Source organism: Chenopodium quinoa, unplaced genomic scaffold (genome assembly GCF_001683475.1).
Source record: "Chenopodium quinoa cultivar QQ74 unplaced genomic scaffold, ASM168347v1, whole genome shotgun sequence".
Classification (NCBI taxonomy): Eukaryota; Viridiplantae; Streptophyta; class Magnoliopsida; order Caryophyllales; family Amaranthaceae; genus Chenopodium; species Chenopodium quinoa.
In genome coordinates, this window is record NW_018742825.1 from 90602 (window position 1) to 107996 (window position 17395).

At 44.6% G+C, this 17395-nt stretch overlaps 1 protein-coding gene across 1 annotated transcript; it reads right to left on the reverse strand.

The window, feature by feature from the left end:
- Positions 1-4284: 4284 nt before the first annotated feature.
- Positions 4285-10310, reverse strand: LOC110726028. The gene is made up of 7 exons (XM_021905502.1): positions 9905-10310; positions 9431-9688; positions 8448-8932; positions 8111-8357; positions 6403-7549; positions 5921-6243; positions 4285-4388 (listed from the first exon to the last, which is right to left on the reverse strand). Exons 1-7 carry the CDS (start codon positions 10308-10310, stop codon positions 4285-4287), a joined length of 2970 nt encoding a protein of 989 aa, XP_021761194.1.
- Positions 10311-17395: the final 7085 nt, after the last annotated feature.

The window sequence follows — 17395 nt, forward strand, 5'->3', positions numbered from 1 at the left end:
AGGGCATGGGTTACACCACTCAACTTCATCACGGACCACAAGTAGCATGCATAGAAATGGTGATTTAGGGGATAAATTAGGGGAAGTTATCAAATGCACCCAACTACTCTCTCAAGCTAGAGGGATTACTTGACATCAAAACCATAACCTACTCTCGTGATTATGGGCAAGAAACAAGTGTTAAAACATCCTCACGATAACATGCAAATTCCCTTGACTAGAAATTCCTATTCTCATGGCAAATCAAGTCAATCAAGCATAAGGGAGCTTCCTCAAGTTCATCTCTCGATCCTTCGTTGAGGAAGCTAGATAAATAATTCAAGCAATGGCCAATTACAAGAATTAACAATGAAACCTCTTAAACTCAACTAATTAACACCCCACAATTAACAAATTAGTACATGCAACAAGTGTTGGTGATTACATTGAGGGTTCACCCAAACCCTAGAAATTAGACTACTCACAATCCATGGAAGTTAAAGCAATTAAAGATTTCAAGGAATTCATGAACAAATTAAAACTAAGAATTAAGTAGAATCTAACAATCAAACATGCAAAGAACAACCAAACAATTAATAAAAAGCAAGAATTAAAGATAGAAGAGAGAAAGAAAGAGTAAGAAAAATTACTAGAAGCTTCAATAATTGACTAACAATGGTGGAACTTGTCTTCTACAATGATTGGATTGAAAACCTTCAAAACAAGAACTAAAATCTATGCTAATTTGAGGATTTTTGTGTTTCAAACTAAGAGGAGTATGAAAATCTGAAAAAATTGGGAACCCCTCTAAAATGGTCCAAAGGGGCTATTTATACTACCCCCTAAAATAAGAGGACGGAGAAAACAAGAAACGGGTAAACTGTAGGTCTGCACGGACGTGCAATATTTGGCACGTCCGTGCAGACCAAGGCAGAAACTCAGTTTAAGACGACCTGCTGCAGCACGGGCGTGCACCTTTGGCACGTCCGTGCTGCATCATCTGCACGGACGTGCAATATTTGGCACGTCCGTGCTGCCTCATAATCACGGAAGCACGTCCGTGCTGCATCATCTGCACGGACGTGCAATATTTGGCACGTCCGTGCAAGCCTTGGCAGAAAGATGGGTTCAGGTCTGCACTCCTGCACGGACGTGCAACATCTTGCACGGCCGTGCACGGTCTTCTGGGCCCTTTTCTTCGTGTTTTCTTCTACGATGCTCTTGTACTTGGATTCTTTCCATCATTTCCTTGCTTCTAACCTCGGTTTGGTAACCATGGGCTTCATTTGGTCGTCTTTGGACCTAAAATCTCAACAAAAACACTAACAACCCATGAAGCATAGGATACACAAAAATTGCATAATAATAGGGTAAAAGTGAACAAAAACACAAATTTGTTCAGGTAAACTAGGTTCAAATACGCCCTAAAACCGCATAAAATAGCAAGTTATCAAATCCCCCCAAGCTAAGCTTTTGCTCGTCCTCGAGCAAACTAGTCATGACAAAACAAATAGAGGGAACTAACTTGTTATAGAAGGTTGAAGCAAAAGTTAAACCAAGAAAGGGTAGGCATACACAATAAACCGAACGATCACTTTTAGCAAAAGTGAGAAGCCGTTTAAACCTACAAGTCGCCTAGTAGGACGAGTCCATCTCTCGTGAGGGTTTCCAAAGAGAATCACCCACAACTCCCACAAACACAACACACAATTTTTTTTTTTTTTATAGCCCAAGTCAACTCATCGGGATGTGATTCAAAAGCAAGACAAGTGAACAACATTCAAAAATCAACATCATAATAATGTACACATGAGTTAGAGACCAAGAAGGATGCTGAACAAGATTGCAATGGAACACTTCCTTAGGCTTTTTACTAGTTCATTAAAACACATTTGCTCATTCCTAAGTCATAGCACATTTTTATTTTCGGTTATAAAATAGTGAAATACAAGTCCACCTCCCAAGATGCACAAACAAACTCCCTCCACTACACTCTACTATGAGATTTTTACAAGAGGAAACTAAAGATAAAGGGTGTGGGAGGCATCCACAAATTGACCTCAAAAGGGAAATGTAAAATTTTTTTCATAAGATAAAGCCCTTGAATTTGAGACTTTATTTATTTGCTCCGCCTTTTTTGACTGTTGAGCGGCATATTTTTTTTTTTTTTTTTTTTTTTTTTTTTTTTAGAAATTGTGGTTTATTTTACCAATTTATTTAATAAACATAAACCTAATAAATCTCAAGCAAAGCTTTATTTTGGGAAGAGTGGAAGTCACACCAAGGGCACAAGGGACCGCAAATCAACTAAACATAACCTACTTCAAGTGTGCTTAGACAATTTCATGAACTTAATGTGCAAATGAACATTCATCGACTTTCATTTCATGTTCAAACCAAGGCAATCAAGTTTAATAAACTCCTATATGACTCCAACCCTTGCATACACTTTTCTAAGAGTAACTTGTCATTCAAAAGCGAAGTAAGTAAATCACACACGAATCGTCATATGAGTTTCATCCTTGGGCACTTTTTCATCATTTTTTTTTTTCATTTTTTTTTCTTTTTTTTCTTTTTTTAGAAACCAGGCTAAACTAGGCATAAAATAACTATACATCTAAATAAGGGATAAGAGAAGTATTCACAATGTAAGGGATTTGGATTTCAAAGGAAGCAATTTGGATTCAAAGGGTTTGGATGTTAGGGAAATGGGAATAGGGGCATGCAAATCAACATATACGTACGAGAACACAGCATGAACCAATGGTAAATGAGAAAATACTCCCCCCCAAGCTATCATAAACATTGTCCCCAATGTTGAAACAATATAAGCACAAAGAGAAGGGGAAGGAGATACTAACTCATTGGTTCGGGCCCCCTTGGGAGCTCGAACCCCCGGGGTAGAGATGCTGATATACACTGCGGAAGTCGCCCAATTCCGTTCGAAGACCCTCAAAGCTTGACCTCATTCCGTCGAAAGAAGTCCTCAAGTCTTCATTTGACTTCCTCATGGTCTCAAACTCGGAAGTCATGCGGGCGAAGTTCACATTCATATTAGCCATCTGCTGCTCGAAGGTGAGGAATGGGTTGCCTTCACCCATGCCCTGACCTTGGTACCCCTCTTGGTACCCTTGTTGGAACTCGTACTGCTGGTGAAATTCTGGTTGTTGCTGAAATTGTTGTTGTTGATGATGTTGTTGTTGATGCTGTTGTTGTTGCTCTTGCTGCTCTTGCCCTTGTTCCTCTCCCTCTTGACCGGGAGCCCAAGGGAAGTCCCTCTCAAAGATCCAGTTCGCCTGGTTGTAGATGGCGGTGGCCTCGGGGTCGGGTAAGTAGGCATAGGGGCGCCTACTCACCAACCACAAATAGGAGTGGTTCCCCTCTACATCCGTGAGCCATTTCATGGCTCTCAGCGACTGCATATCCAACTGTGTTGGACCTGGAACAACCTGCTCTTCTGCAAAATCAAGGTTAAGAGCAGCAGCAATTATAGTAATCATACCACCTATGGTGATGTTGCCTGATCCTGTGGAAACATCTTCTAGGTGGTCCATAAACCAAGACCCCACATTTAAACTCGTACTACCCTCACTCAGATGCCATAGAAAGTAAAGCTCTCGAGTAGACACGACCCCTGAACTGTCTCCCCTAGCAAAAACTGTGTTCGCTATGGTACGCTGGGCGATCCTAAAGGTAGGGTGAATAATGGCTGTGGCCTTATCAGTTCTAGGGTTATACCCAAACAGCCCTGTGATTCTTCTCCAAAATTCACCCGCCATATAGTTACGGGGTTGCCTATCCTTAGGCCCCATAGTTCCAGAAACAGGCCACCCGAAAGCTTGGTTAACTCTCGCTACGGACATTCTATGTTGGGCATTCATGAGCTGGAAGGTCATGTAACGGGGGGATCTTGTGGTGTCACGGTGCACACAAAGGGAGGAGAGGAATTCTAGGGTCAGTCTCCTATAGGTTAAGGCATGTAACTCTAGCCAAGAACCTAGGTCGGCTCCCTCGAATAACATTGTGATGTCAGCTCCTACCCCTAAGGCGTCCGCCACCTCACTATCATAGAATTTGGTGGGCTTGACCCGCCTCCTACTGATTTTAAGGAAATTGGCCGAAAAGGCCTGGTCAGCGAAAACTATTCCCATTGTGTCCACTTGCGGTGGATCAACGGGAGGAGGAGGCGATGGGTTCCTAAATCTAAGGGAAGAGGTGTTTCGGGATTGGTTTCTTCTTGGCATGGTTGTTTTTATTTTATTTTATTTAGAATGACTAAACCCGCCACACAAAGAGATCAAGACACTAAACCAATTCACCAAGTAATTTTAAGGTCAACAACCCAAGACTTAGCCACACCAAAGGACACCACAAAGAAAAATCCACACAATCACAAAAACTCACAAAACCTAAACAATTAATCCTCACAATATTCAATTAAACCCATAATGCTTTACATAAAAGCACAAATACTCAACAACTATCAATTCAACCAAGATTGTAAGCAAAAATAAGCACAAAACAACAAGTTTCAAGTATGGAAATAGTAAGTGGAAGGAACGATTATACCGAGCTTAACGTGGGTGTAAAACCCGCAAATGAACCTTCCTAGCCTTCCTTTCCCTTGCTTGAACCTTTTCCTTCAACCAATTGTTAAAATTTCAATCCAAAAGAAAACCCCCAAATTGATTTTTTCTTCTTAGGGTTTCGGTTAATGGGTGATTTTTGGGTTGAAGATTGGAGAAAGGAGTAGTATTTTGCGTTTTTGTTGAAAAGGAGTGTTGATTATGGTGGGAAATGTTGAATTTTGGGTGAGAATTTGAGTGTTTGAGGGTTGAGAGGAGGAGTAAGAGGGGTTAGAGAGAAGGAGGAGAACCGTGGGTTTGAGAGGAAGAACAAAAAAATTTTGGCTTTTTTTCTTTTTTTTTTTTTTCGAGCAGTTTCGGCCTTAAATACTTGGTATGCACGGACGTGCAGCATTGGCACGGACGTGCAGCATTGGCACGGACGTGCAGCTCAAGTCAGAACGTGCTTAACTTTCTGCCTGTAAAAGCACGGACATGCCATTATCGGCACGGACGTGCTGCTTTTGGCACGGACGTGTTGTATCTTGCACGGACGTGCTTAACTTGGCAGAATACTTCTCAACTTTCTGCCTGTAAAAGCACGGACGTGCCATTATCGGCACGGACGTGCTGCTTTTGGCACGGACGTGCTTAACTTGGCAGAATACTTCTCAACTTTCTGCCTTCCTAAACACGGACGTGCCATTTTTTGCACGGACGTGCTGCTTTTGGCACGGACGTGTTGTATCTTGCACGGACGTGCTTAACTTGGCAGAATACTTCTCAACTTTCTGCCTTCCTAAACACGGACGTGCCATTTTCAGCACGTCCGTGCTGATTGGCAGGCACGTTTACTCTCCTTTTTTTTTTTTTTTTTTATAAGAAAAAATACTAAAATACTCGGGTTGCCTCCCGGAAGCGCTTCTTTATTGTCACTAGCTTGACCATATTACGTTTTCAATCACGAGGGATATCAAATTCATCTAAATGAACTACCTTTGTTTCTTCTTGCACGAAACCATCGAAGTATGCTTTCAACCTTTGGCCATTAACTTAGAATGGTTCACCTTTGTCGTTGGAAATCTCAATGGCGCCATATGGGAATACCTTTGTAATGGTGAAAGGGCCACTCCATCTTGATTTTAGCTTTCCCGGAAACAACTTCAACCGGGAGTTAAATAACAAGACATTGTCACCCTCCTTGAACTCTCTCTTATTGATGTGCTTGTCGTGCCATGCTTTGGTCTTCTCCTTGTAGATCTTTGCACTCTCATATGCATCTAACCTCAACTCTTCCAAGGCATGGAGGTCAAGCATCCTCTTTTCTCCGGCGGATTGGATATCAAAATTCAAGGTTTTGATAGCCCAGTGCGCACGATGTTCCAGTTCCACCGGTGGATGGCATGATTTCCCATAAACGAGCTTGTAAGGGGTGGTGCCAATAGGAGTCTTGAAGGCGGCGCGGTAGGCCCATAGAGCATCATCCAACCTTGATGACCAATCATTCCTTGACCTATTCACCGTCTTCTCTAGTATCAACTTAATCTCCCTATTTGAAATTTCAGCTTGACCACTTGTTTGAGGGTGGTAAGCCAATGACACCTTGTGCCTCACTCCGTATTTTTCAAGGAGAGCCTTGAAAGATCGCTTTGCAAAGTGCGATCCTCCATCACTTATTACGGCACGTGGCACACCAAACCTAGGGAAAATGACTTTCTTGAACAACTTGACCACTACCTTAGCATCATTTGTAGGAGATGCAACCGCTTCAACCCACTTTGATACATAGTCGACGGCCACCAAAATGTATTTGTTCCCAAAAGAGGATGGGAAAGGTCCCATAAAATCTATTCCCCACACATCGAAAATTTCCAACTCTAAAATGTTATTCAAAGGCATTTCATTCTTTCTTGACAAATTACCGGTCCTTTGACACCGGTCACAAGCTTTAACAACTCCCCATACGTCCTTGAACATAGAGGGCCAATAGAAACCGCATTGCAATATTCTCGCCAATGTCTTGTTAGCACTCATATGTCCTCCACAAGGTGAGGAGTGACACATTGTGATAACTTCATGAATTTCATCGTCGGGGACACACCTTCTAAAAAGACCATCAACACCTTGTTTAAAGAGCAAGGGGTCATCCCAAAAGTATTGGCGGACATCATGGAGGAACTTCCGCTTTTGTTGATAGGTGAGGTCGGGAGGAAGGATGGAGCAAGCCAAGTAATTTGCAATATCCGCAAACCATGGGGTCGGGGCTTGAATGATTGCGAATAATTGATCATCCGGGAATGAATCATCAATTGGCAAAGCTTCAATTTCACCTTCTACGATCGGTAGCCGTGAGAGATGATCGGCTACTACATTCTCGGCACCCTTCTTGTCCCGAATTTCTATATCGTAGTCTTGTAAGAGCAAGACCCACCTAATCAACCTTGGTTTAGCGTCCTTCTTGGACAGCAAGTACTTCAAAGCCGCATGGTCGGTGAAGACTATAACTTTGGAGCCCACCAAGTAAGACCTAAACTTTTCGATAGCATGGACGATGGCTAGGAGCTCTTTTTCAATCGTTGTGTAGTTTCTTTGTGCTTCATCAAGAGTTTTGCTAGTGTAATAGATGGCATGGAGCTTTTTATCCTTCCTTTGCCCAAGCACAGATCCAACGGCATAGTCCGAAGCATCACTCATGAGTTCAAAAGGGAGCTCCCAATTCAGTGGTTGAATGATGGGAGCCGTGATCAAAGCTTCCTTAAACCTATCAAAGGCTAGCAAACAATCATTAGAAAACACAAAAGGGGCATCCTTTACCAACAATTGAGTGAGCGGCTTAGCGATTTTGGAAAAATCTTTAATGAACCGGCGGTAAAAACCCGCGTGTCCAAGAAAACTCCTTATACCCTTCACATTAGTGGGGGGAGGGAGGCGCTCAATAACCTCAATTTTGGCACGATCAACCTCAATGCCCCTACTAGAAACAACATGTCCCAACACAATACCCTCTTCAACCATGAAATGACATTTTTCCCAATTAAGCACAAGGTTCACCTCTTGACATCTTTTTAACACTTTAATCAAATTACTTAGGCAAGTGTCAAAAGATGAACCGCAAACAGAAAAGTCATCCATAAATACCTCGATTGATGATTCAAGCATGTCGGAAAAGATAGACATCATACACCTTTGAAATGTAGAAGGTGCATTACATAATCCAAATGGCATCCTTCGATAAGCAAAGGTGCCAAAAGGGCATGTGAATGTAGTCTTCTCTTGATCCTCGGGTAGGATAGGGATTTGGAGGAATCCCGAATACCCATCCAAGAAGCAATAGTGACTATGTGATGCCAACCTTTCCAAGATTTGATCGATAAAGGGGAGAGGGAAGTGGTCCTTCCGAGTGGATTTGTTCAATTTTCGATAGTCTATGCACATTCTCCACCCGGTGACCGACCTTGTAGAAATGGTCTCACCCTTATCGTTCTTGATAATGGTCATGCCCCCTTTTTTTGGAACAACTTGAACCGGGCTAACCCACTTGCTATCAGAGATAGGGTAGATTATGCCCGCTTCAAGAAGTTTCAAAACCTCTTTTTTAACAACTTCTTTCATGTTGGGGTTGAGCCTTCTTTGGTGCTCAATTGAGGAGTCATGATCATTATCAAGCAAAATCTTGTGTATGCATATTGTGGGACTTATCCCCTTAATGTCATCAATGGCATACCCAATGACACTCCTATACTCCCTCAACACAACTAGGAGTTTCTCAAGGGAAGTGTCATCAAGGTTGGTATTGACAATAACGGGATAAGTCTCATTATCATCAAGAAAAACGTATTTAAGTGAAGGGGGAAGGGGTTTAAGTTCAACCTTAGGAGGAGGCGTAGACCTCTCCTCTTTTACCTCCACCTTAAGTGCTTCAAACTCCCTTGCCTTGCCATGTAGGGGTTGGTCTAGCAACAACTTGTACCCCTTAGCTTCATCATCATCATTGTACAAACTTTCCGTGAGGATCGCTTGTAGAGTATCTTTGCTATTGTTCATCATCTTCAATTCCTCCACTTCTCGGTCAAGAGTATCGATTCTATTGATATCCTCATACATAGGCTTCCTCATGGCTTGCGAGAATGAGAAAGAAATTTTCTCATCTCCCACATTCAATGTTAGCTTGCCTTGTTTCATATCAATTACCACTCCCGCCGTGTTCAAGAACGGCCTTCCCAAAATGAGAGGAACCTTGTTGTCCTCCTCCATTTCCATCACCACAAAGTCACAAGGTACAAAAACTCTTCCCACTTGTACCGGTACATCTTCAAGTATTCCCATTGGTAATCTAACCGAACGATCGGCTAATTGTATTGAGATTCTTGTTGGCTTCATCTCACCAACTTTTAAATTTTTCGCAATTGAGAAGGGCATCAAGCTTACACTTGCCCCAAGATCACAAAGAGCATCCATGGCTTCCATATCTCCAATCTTCACCGGAATTGCATAGCTACCCGGGTCACCAAGCTTTCGGGGAAGCTTGTTTTGAATGATTGCGCTCACCTCCATTGGAAGGGAGATGGTTGCACTCTCTTCAAGCCTACTTTTGTTGGACAAGAGATCTTTTAAAAATTTCGCATATGTAGGCATTTGTGACATAGCATGAAGAAAGGGAATGTTCACTTGGAGCCCTCTCATGACCTCAAGGAACTTTGAAAACTTCTCATTCAATTTTTTCTCTACCAACCTATGAGGGAAAGGAATAGGTGGCTTGTAGACTCTCATTGGGGGTTTCTCCACTTCAACTTCAACTCCCTCTCCTTTCTTTGTCTCTCCCTCAACACTCTTTTCTTTTTCTTTTCTCTCAACTTCTACCACCTCATTTTCAACATCATTCTCACTTCTCACCTCCACACCCTCATCTCTCTTTTGTGGCACATCTTCACTCATTACCGGACCTTCATACCCTCTCCCGGACCTCAATGTGATAGCCTTGACATGCTCCTTCGGGTTCACAACCGTTGAGCTTGGAAATTGACCACTAGCATTGGAGGTAGAACTCCCAACTTGTTGTGCAATTTGAGCTAGTTGATTCTCAAATTTTTTGTTGTGCGCTTGAAGTTGTTGGATGTTGGAGCTCATTTCTGCATTGCTCTTCCCTTGTTGATTTATGAAAGACTCAAGAGCGGCCTCAAGGGAAGTCTTTTGGGGTGGAGGAGGTTGTTGGTTGAATTGTTGTCTTTGTTGGTTTGGATGGCGGTATGGGGCTTGGTGATTTTGTTGATTTTGGTTGTAGATGTTTTGAGGAGGGTTGTTGTAGTTGGATTGTTGGTTTTGACTGGGTTGTCTCCACCCTTGGTTTTGTTGCCTCCAACCTTGATTGAAAGGTTGCTCATTTCTTTGGTTCACGGCCGCAACTTGCTCATTAGTAGCATTGCAATATGAAGCCATGTGATCATTACCCCCACAAGTCTCACAAGAAATGACTTGTGGTTGTGGTTGTGAAGAGGAGGTACCGCTTGAGGAGGTTGCTTGGTCTAGCTTGTGAGCTAGCATATCAAACTTTGAGGCAATGAGATCTATTGCACTCAACTCATGCATACCTTTCTTCTTCGGTTGACTTTCTCTTCTATCATATCTATAGGCGTAATGCCTTGCAACTTCTTCAATCATATTCTCGGCTTCTTCCACCGGTAGCTTTTTAAGACTACCACCGGCTTCGTTGTCAAGATTGGCCCTTGAGGTAGGAGTGAGACCGTCGTAGAAGCTTTGAATAATCATCCATAAAGGCAACCCATGGTTTGGACACTTCCTCTTTAGATCCTTGAATCTTTCCCATGCTTCACCTTAGGTTTCATCATCCTCTTGAGTGAAGCTTGTAATATTCCTTCTCAATTCCGCGGTCTTTTCGGGCGGACAAAACTTCCCAAGAAATGCTTTGGTAACCTCTTCCCATGTTGTTAAGGATCCTTCTTTCACGGACCTCAACCAACACTTAGCCTTGTCCCTAAGAGAGAACCGAAACATATGCATCCAAATGAATTCCTCCGTGAGGTTGTTTTGCTTGATGGTAGTGCACAACTCAAGGAAGTTGTCTAAATGAGCTAGAGAGCACTCATTTGCACTCCCCCCGAACTGTTCACTTTGGATCATCCTTATGAGTTGAGGAGAGAACTCATAGTTGTTTGCATTGGTGGTGGGAAGAAGTATGCCACTCCGTAGTTGGAATGCATCGGGGTGGTCATAGTCTTGTAGAAGTGGAGGAGGCGGTGGGTTGGCCATCTCTTGCTCGTTGTCAAGATTATCCTCCGACTCGGAATCCGTATAAGCTAGAGAAAATTCCGGCGTGCCTTGTAGGAGCCTTCTTACGTTCCTCAAAGTTCTATTTAACTCCGGATCTACGGGGATAAGCGGTGATTGCTTACTCCTCCGTGTCATGCACAGTCAAACAAAGCTAAGGAAAACGTTAGCAATGACTATCACAAAGTAAACACGCTTAAACAAAAACAAAATAAGAAGATTATATACATATACACAAATCTAGACTCATTCAACAATATCTTATTCAATGTGACTTTGCCTCCCCGGCAACGGCGCCAAAACTTGATAGGACGTCGTCAACCTATCAAGAAATAAGACCTAACTCGATCCTACTAAACTAGTAGCAAGGGCAAGAAAGGGTCGAACCCATGAGAGGCGTTGAATCAACCACCAAATGTTATTGTTTAAACAAACTAGATTAAGTCGGGGGTTTTAAGTTGGTATTACGTCACACTATTCTAATTCAAATCAACTAATTCTAAGATGTGATTAACAATATTAAGAAGGCCTAGGGCATGGGTTACACCACTCAACTTCATCACGGACCACAAGTAGTGATTAGGGGATTTTTATCCACCAATCACCGTCTGACAAGTGGACCAACCAGGTTCCGCCACGGGTCCTTCACGAAGGCCAATAGGAGCCTGCCACGTGTCAATCACAGATACGTCCTCTACGGACCAATCGAGGCACGCCACGTGTCCACCCATGCCAAATGGGAAAACCGGCCATCAAGGCCCAATCCAGTCTAGAGGCCCGATCAGCCCTAGGTTTACCTTAAACCTAGAAAGTGGCACGCTTCTCAAGGATATAAATACTTAATTAATCCTCATTAGTTGGGGGACACACGAATCGAGAAATCAGGTAATCAAGCAGAGAAGAACAGAGATATTACGGAACACCAACAACCGGCTAATCTCGCTAACGACGCAGATTACCAACACTAAGCACTCTCACCTAGAGAGATCTTATTACTTTAATTTCCGTATTAATTACTCCTTAATCAGGTACTAACTTGACCGTTGGAGGCGGAGCTCTCAGGAGTCTCCGTTATTTTGCAGGTACAGGCGTCCGGTTCCAGTCTCGGAATTGTAACTCTCCCGCAGGACATCAGAAAACCCCGAAACATTTGGCGCCGTCTGTGGGGAGAGTACTTCAGAGATGGCATCCAAGTCTGTACCGACTCCAGAAGAGAGGCGTCCCCTAGACGACCCTCAAGTTCAGTCGGACCATGATACCGAAAGTGAATTTGAAGTTGAAACTCATACAGCTCCAGACGGGACCCTAAGGGCCCGACGTACCCGTCATACCGAAAGGAGGGAACGGGAGCATCTTCAAACAGGAAGCGAGCCAGCAGGCGCACCGCTTGCTCGGCAACAGCCGACTGATGGGTCTGCTCCCATCACAAGGAACGAACTCATGACCTTCATGAGGGACTTCAAGGGAGAGATTCAAGAGTTGATCAACAAAAAACCGCCTGCTTCAGTCAAAGAGCAGTCGGCCAAGAAACCTTCCACTTCACTGAAGAGGAAGCCAGTTCAAGGGCAAGAGGCGACTCCTCATCCTAAATCCAAGAAGCGGGAGCCACCTGCTCTTGATTTCACAAAACTCCGTTATCCTACGGGAAATAGGAAACCGGTTCGTCATATTCAGGCGGACGGGTCAAAGCAAACGTTCACAGATGCTCGGCTCCTGCTAGAGCAGAAGAAGAGTGACCGATTATCAGAGTCGGCTTCTACTTCAAATTTTCAAGACAGTTTGCGAAATGCCTCGATGAGGCATACTCAGTCGTACCATGAGAGTCAGTCAGGCGGCACCTCCCGTCAGTCCGGCTTTCATAGTGCCCAGGCGGTACCAAACTTACCATTTGTGCCGCAACAACAGTATTTTATGCAGCCACCTCCATTTGGTGGACCTGCAGCAAAAAACGTCCAACCTATGGACTGGCAGCTACGGCTGCTTAGACTTGGTGAACAGCCGTCGGCCTTCTCCAAGGAAATTACTGAAGCCGCTCAGCCGGCCAAAGTAAAAAATGTTCTAGTAGGCGCCTATGACGGCACTACTAACCCAGAAGACCATCTGATGGCATTCACCAACCTGATGTACCTTCAAGGGTTGGATGATCCCACTTGGTGCAAGTGTTTCCCAGCGACTCTCAAGGGAATTGCACAGCAATGGTTCGGCAACCTGCCGACTGGTTGTGTAAACAGCTTCAGGATGCTTGCCTACTTATTTGCCTCCAACTTCGCCATGAACATCCCTGCGAAGAAAACGACCCTTGATTTGGGAACAATTCAGCAGGGCGAGAAGGAGGGGCTTCGTTCTTACATCAGGCGGTTCAACCTGATGAGAATACAGATTCAAGGGTTACCGGATGAGGTAGCTTATACTGACTTTTTTAGAGGTCTCAAAGACGGGTCTACCTTCAAATTTGATTTAGTTCGAAAAAGGGTGGCGACTCTTCAAGAGGCCTTGATTGAAGCAGAAGCCTATATACAGGCGACTGATCTGTGTACGATAAAACAGTCGGACGGGAAGAGGTTCGACAAAAGAGAGGGACGACAGAAACAGTCGTCCAACAAAGATGAGAAAAGAAAAGAGGTCTGGGCGGCTGATTCCTCTAAACAGCCGACTCAGAAAAAGAAAAAAGAATTCAAACCATACTCCCCAAAGTATGTGTTTAACAAGGATAACCAGTTTATCCTAAAAGAAATAAAGGGACGGTTCTCAATTGAGAAGCCGCTCCCCATGAAGGGTTCTGCAAGCAACCGGAACCAAGACAAAATCTGTGCTTATCATGATGACGTTGGTCATCACACCAATGACTGCATCAGTCTCATGCGGTACCTAGACCGCTTGGCTGATCAAGGTGATCTTGACACTTATGTCAAGAAATCTACGGGGAACACTTCCTCAAAAAAGCAGTCGGCCAAAAAGAATCAACAGGCCGACAGTTCCGATACAGATGATGCAGTCGTCTACACCATTGCAGGCGGCTTCTCAGGAGGCGGCCCCACTATTAGGGGCAATAAGGATAATATAAGGCGGTTAGATGTAAATTCCGTTCACCAAGAACGGCCGTCCAAATATACATTCCCTGAGATTGTCATCACTGAAGAGGATCTAGGAGGGGTAAGGGGGCCGCATGACGACCCTCTCGTTATTGAATGTAAAGTGGCCAACCAGAGAGTTGGCCGAATCCTCATAGATACCGGGAGCTCCTCAGATCTCATCAGCAGCAAATGTCTGTCAAAACTGAAATATCAGACGGACTGCATACATCCGGCCTCCCACCCTTTAATAGGGTTTGGAGGAGGTGTCGTCCACCCACTGGGACGAGTAGATTTACCCATTCGCCTGGGCGAAAAAGGGGAAGGACGACACATGGTAGTCCGGTTCCTAGTAGTAGAGGAACTCTCGGCCTACAACATGATTCTGGGTCGATCAACCCTGAATAATTCCAAGGCTGTTATAATCCCGTCTCTTATGCTACTTAAGTTTGAGAGGGATAATGGAACAGTCGGCTCCCTAAGGGGAGATCAGAGGATGGCCCGAGAGTGCTATCTCTCGGATGTCAAGCCCACTGTTATGGCCACTGGGTCAAGTGGAGAAAAAACAGACCTTGACAATGTCAAGGAGAGTGCGCCTGTTCAAGAAACAGGCGACAAAAAGAGAAAGGTGTCCCAGACAGAGTCCGCAAGAAAAGCAAGAAAATAGCAATCATTGGCAGAGGAGCGGCCGGATGAGTTCCGCCCTCAGCCGGCTGGTGAGCATGCGGACCTGATCTTAGACGACTCACGTCCTGACCGAACAGTCAAAGTTGGGACGACTGCTCTAAGAAACCTTGGTGACGACTTTCACAACCTGTTGAAAGAATACAAAGACATCTTTGCATTTGAAGTCCATGAAATGCCAGGCATTAGTCCTGATCTGGCAGTACATAAACTCGCTGTGGATCCGAAAAAGAAGCCGGTACGGCAAAAGAAGCGGAACCATGGTGAAGAAAGAAGTCAGGCGGCAGCCGCCGAAGTCAAAAAATTACTTGATGCAGGGTTCATTCGGCAATGTTACTTCCCAGACTGGGTTGCAAATGTGGTGCTTGTTAAAAAGCCGAATGGCACCTAGCGAATGTGTGTAGACTACACAGACTTAAACAAGGCGTGCCCCAAAGACAGTTACCCTCTGCCTAAAATTGATAATCTAGTCGACTCAACAGCCGGCCATGCCTTGATGAGTTTCATGGACGCCTATTCTGGTTTCCATCAAATTCCTTTATGGAAGAAAGATCAGGAGAAGACGGCCTTCGTCACTGATCAGGGATTATACTGTTACACGGTCATGCCGTTTGGTCTTAAGAATGCCCCGGCTACCTTCCAACGAATGATAAACACAGTGTTCTTTGATCAGATTGGGAGAAACGTCGAGGCATATATTGATGATATGATTGTCAAGACTAAACTTCAGAAAGATCATCTGGCGGACCTCCGAGAAACTTTCGCCACACTCAGGCGGCACCATGTCATGCTCAATCCCAAGAAATGTGTATTTGGAGTTGAGTTTGGGAAATTTCTCGGATTCCTTATCAATCAGAGAGGAATAGAGGCGAACCCTGAGAAGGTACAGGCGGTCATTGACATGCAGTCGCCTCGTACCGTCCGAGAGGTTCAGAAGTTAACAGGTTGTCTGGCGGCCTTGGGGAGATTCCTAAGCCGATCAGGCGACAAATGCCTATACTTTTTCCAGGCAATTAAGAAAAAGGCAAGGTTCGAATGGGGGCCGGATGCTGAGGCCGCCTTCCAGAAATTAAAGGTTCACTTGCATTCCTTGCCGAGGCTGGTCAGCCCTTTGCCCAAAGAAGATCTCTACATGTACCTGGCCGTCTCTGATCATGCGTTAAGCGCTGTGCTCCTTGCTGAAAGGGACGGCTGTCAGCTCCCGGTCTACTTTGTCAGTCACGTACTGAAAAATGCCGAGTTGAGGTATCCCCTAGTGGAGAAATTTGGTCTTGCACTCTTCATGGCTGTTAAAAAATTGAAGCCCTACTTTTTGGCACATGCAGTCGTCGTGTATACCGACCAACCAATCAAGCGGCCCCTTACCATCATGGAGTCGTCAGGACGAATGATCAAATGGGCCATAGAAATACAGAGCCTCGAAGTTACTTTCGAGCCTAGAAAAGCAGTGAAGGGGCAAGCCTTTGCTGACTTTATTGTAGAGATGACTCGTCCTCATGACTCTCAAGTTCCAGACCAAGTCTGGAAGGTATATGTGGACGGAAGCTCTACTTCAAATGGTTGTGGAGCAGGCGTCGTATGTCAATCTCCAGAGGGCGACAGGTTCGAGTATGCTCTACGCTTCAGTTTTCAGGCTTCAAACAATGAGGCAGAATATGAAGCTTTACTAGCCGGGATCCGCATGTGCAAGGCGGCAGGGGCAAGAAAAATAGACGCCTGTTCTGATTCACAATTGATAGTGAGTCAGTACAATGGCGAATACGAAGCAACCCATCCGGCCATGATCAAGTATCTACAGGCGGTCCGACAAGCAGTCGGCTCCCTTGAGGATTTCCATATGATCCAAGTGCCGAGATCAGAAAACAACCAGGCAGATGCACTGTCAAAATTAGCATCATCCGCCTCCTCCGATACTCCTCGAACTGTTTTTTGGGAAGTAATGGAGAAGAGAAGCATCGAGGAAAACCCTATTGGAATCCTAGACAGAAGCTCAACCTGGATGGATTCAATCAGGGCATATCTGACAAACGGTACACTGCCGGATGATCCTCAACAGGCGGCAGCACTGAAAAAACGAGCCTCCTGTTTTGAAATGATACAGGGAGAACTTCACAAGAGGGGGTACCTTCAACCCTTCTTAAAGTGTGTTACTCCTGAAAAGGGACGAGAGATACTAGATGATCTTCACTCTGGTTTCTGTGCTTCCCATATAGGTGGTAGGATGCTTGCTCAAAGGGCAAGGCGGCAGGGCTACTTTTGGCCTACTTTGGAAGCAGATGCAATGGAGATGGTGAAAAAATGTGACAAGTGCCAAAGGTTTGGCAAATTAATTCACCGTCCGGCTACTGACCTCACTACCATTCACAGCCCACTACCGTTTGCTAAGTGGGGCATGGACATTCTGGGTCCATATACGCCTGCTACAGGCGGCAGAAGGTATATACTTGTTGCCGTTGACTACTTCACTAAATGGGTAGAGGCGGAGGCTGTAAAGGGAATCAAGACGAAAGATGTAATTTCATTCATTTGGAAAAACGTCATCACTCGGTTCGGGGTTCCCATGTCTATGGTTTTTGATAATGGTCCCCAATTTGAGACGCCTGTTCTCAAAAGCTGGTTGGGAGACCAAGGAATTGCACACTACTTTGCATCTGTCGGTCGTCCACAAGCAAACGGCCAGGTTAGAAGCCTTTAATAAAATCATCTCAGACGGTCTCAAGAAAAAGATTGAACGAGCAGGCGGCCTATGGGCGGATGAACTACCACATGTTCTCTGGGCCATTAGGACGACTGAAAAAGGGGCGACTGGAG

What these genes read in the sequence shown, in the direction of transcription:
- LOC110726028 (XM_021905502.1), bottom strand. Translation starts at nt 10,310, where the DNA reads ATGATTATTCAAAGCTTCTACGACGGTCTCACTCCTACCTCAAGGGCC. An exon ending in TTGAAGCACTTAAGGTGGAG is followed by an intron (nt 8,358 to 8,447) that starts GTAAAAGAGGAG and finishes GATGATAATGAG; the next exon opens with ACTTATCCCGTTATTGTCAA. An exon ending in GAGTTGGAAATTTTCGATGT is followed by an intron (nt 6,244 to 6,402) that starts GTGGGGAATAGA and finishes CATTTTCCCTAG; the next exon opens with GTTTGGTGTGCCACGTGCCG.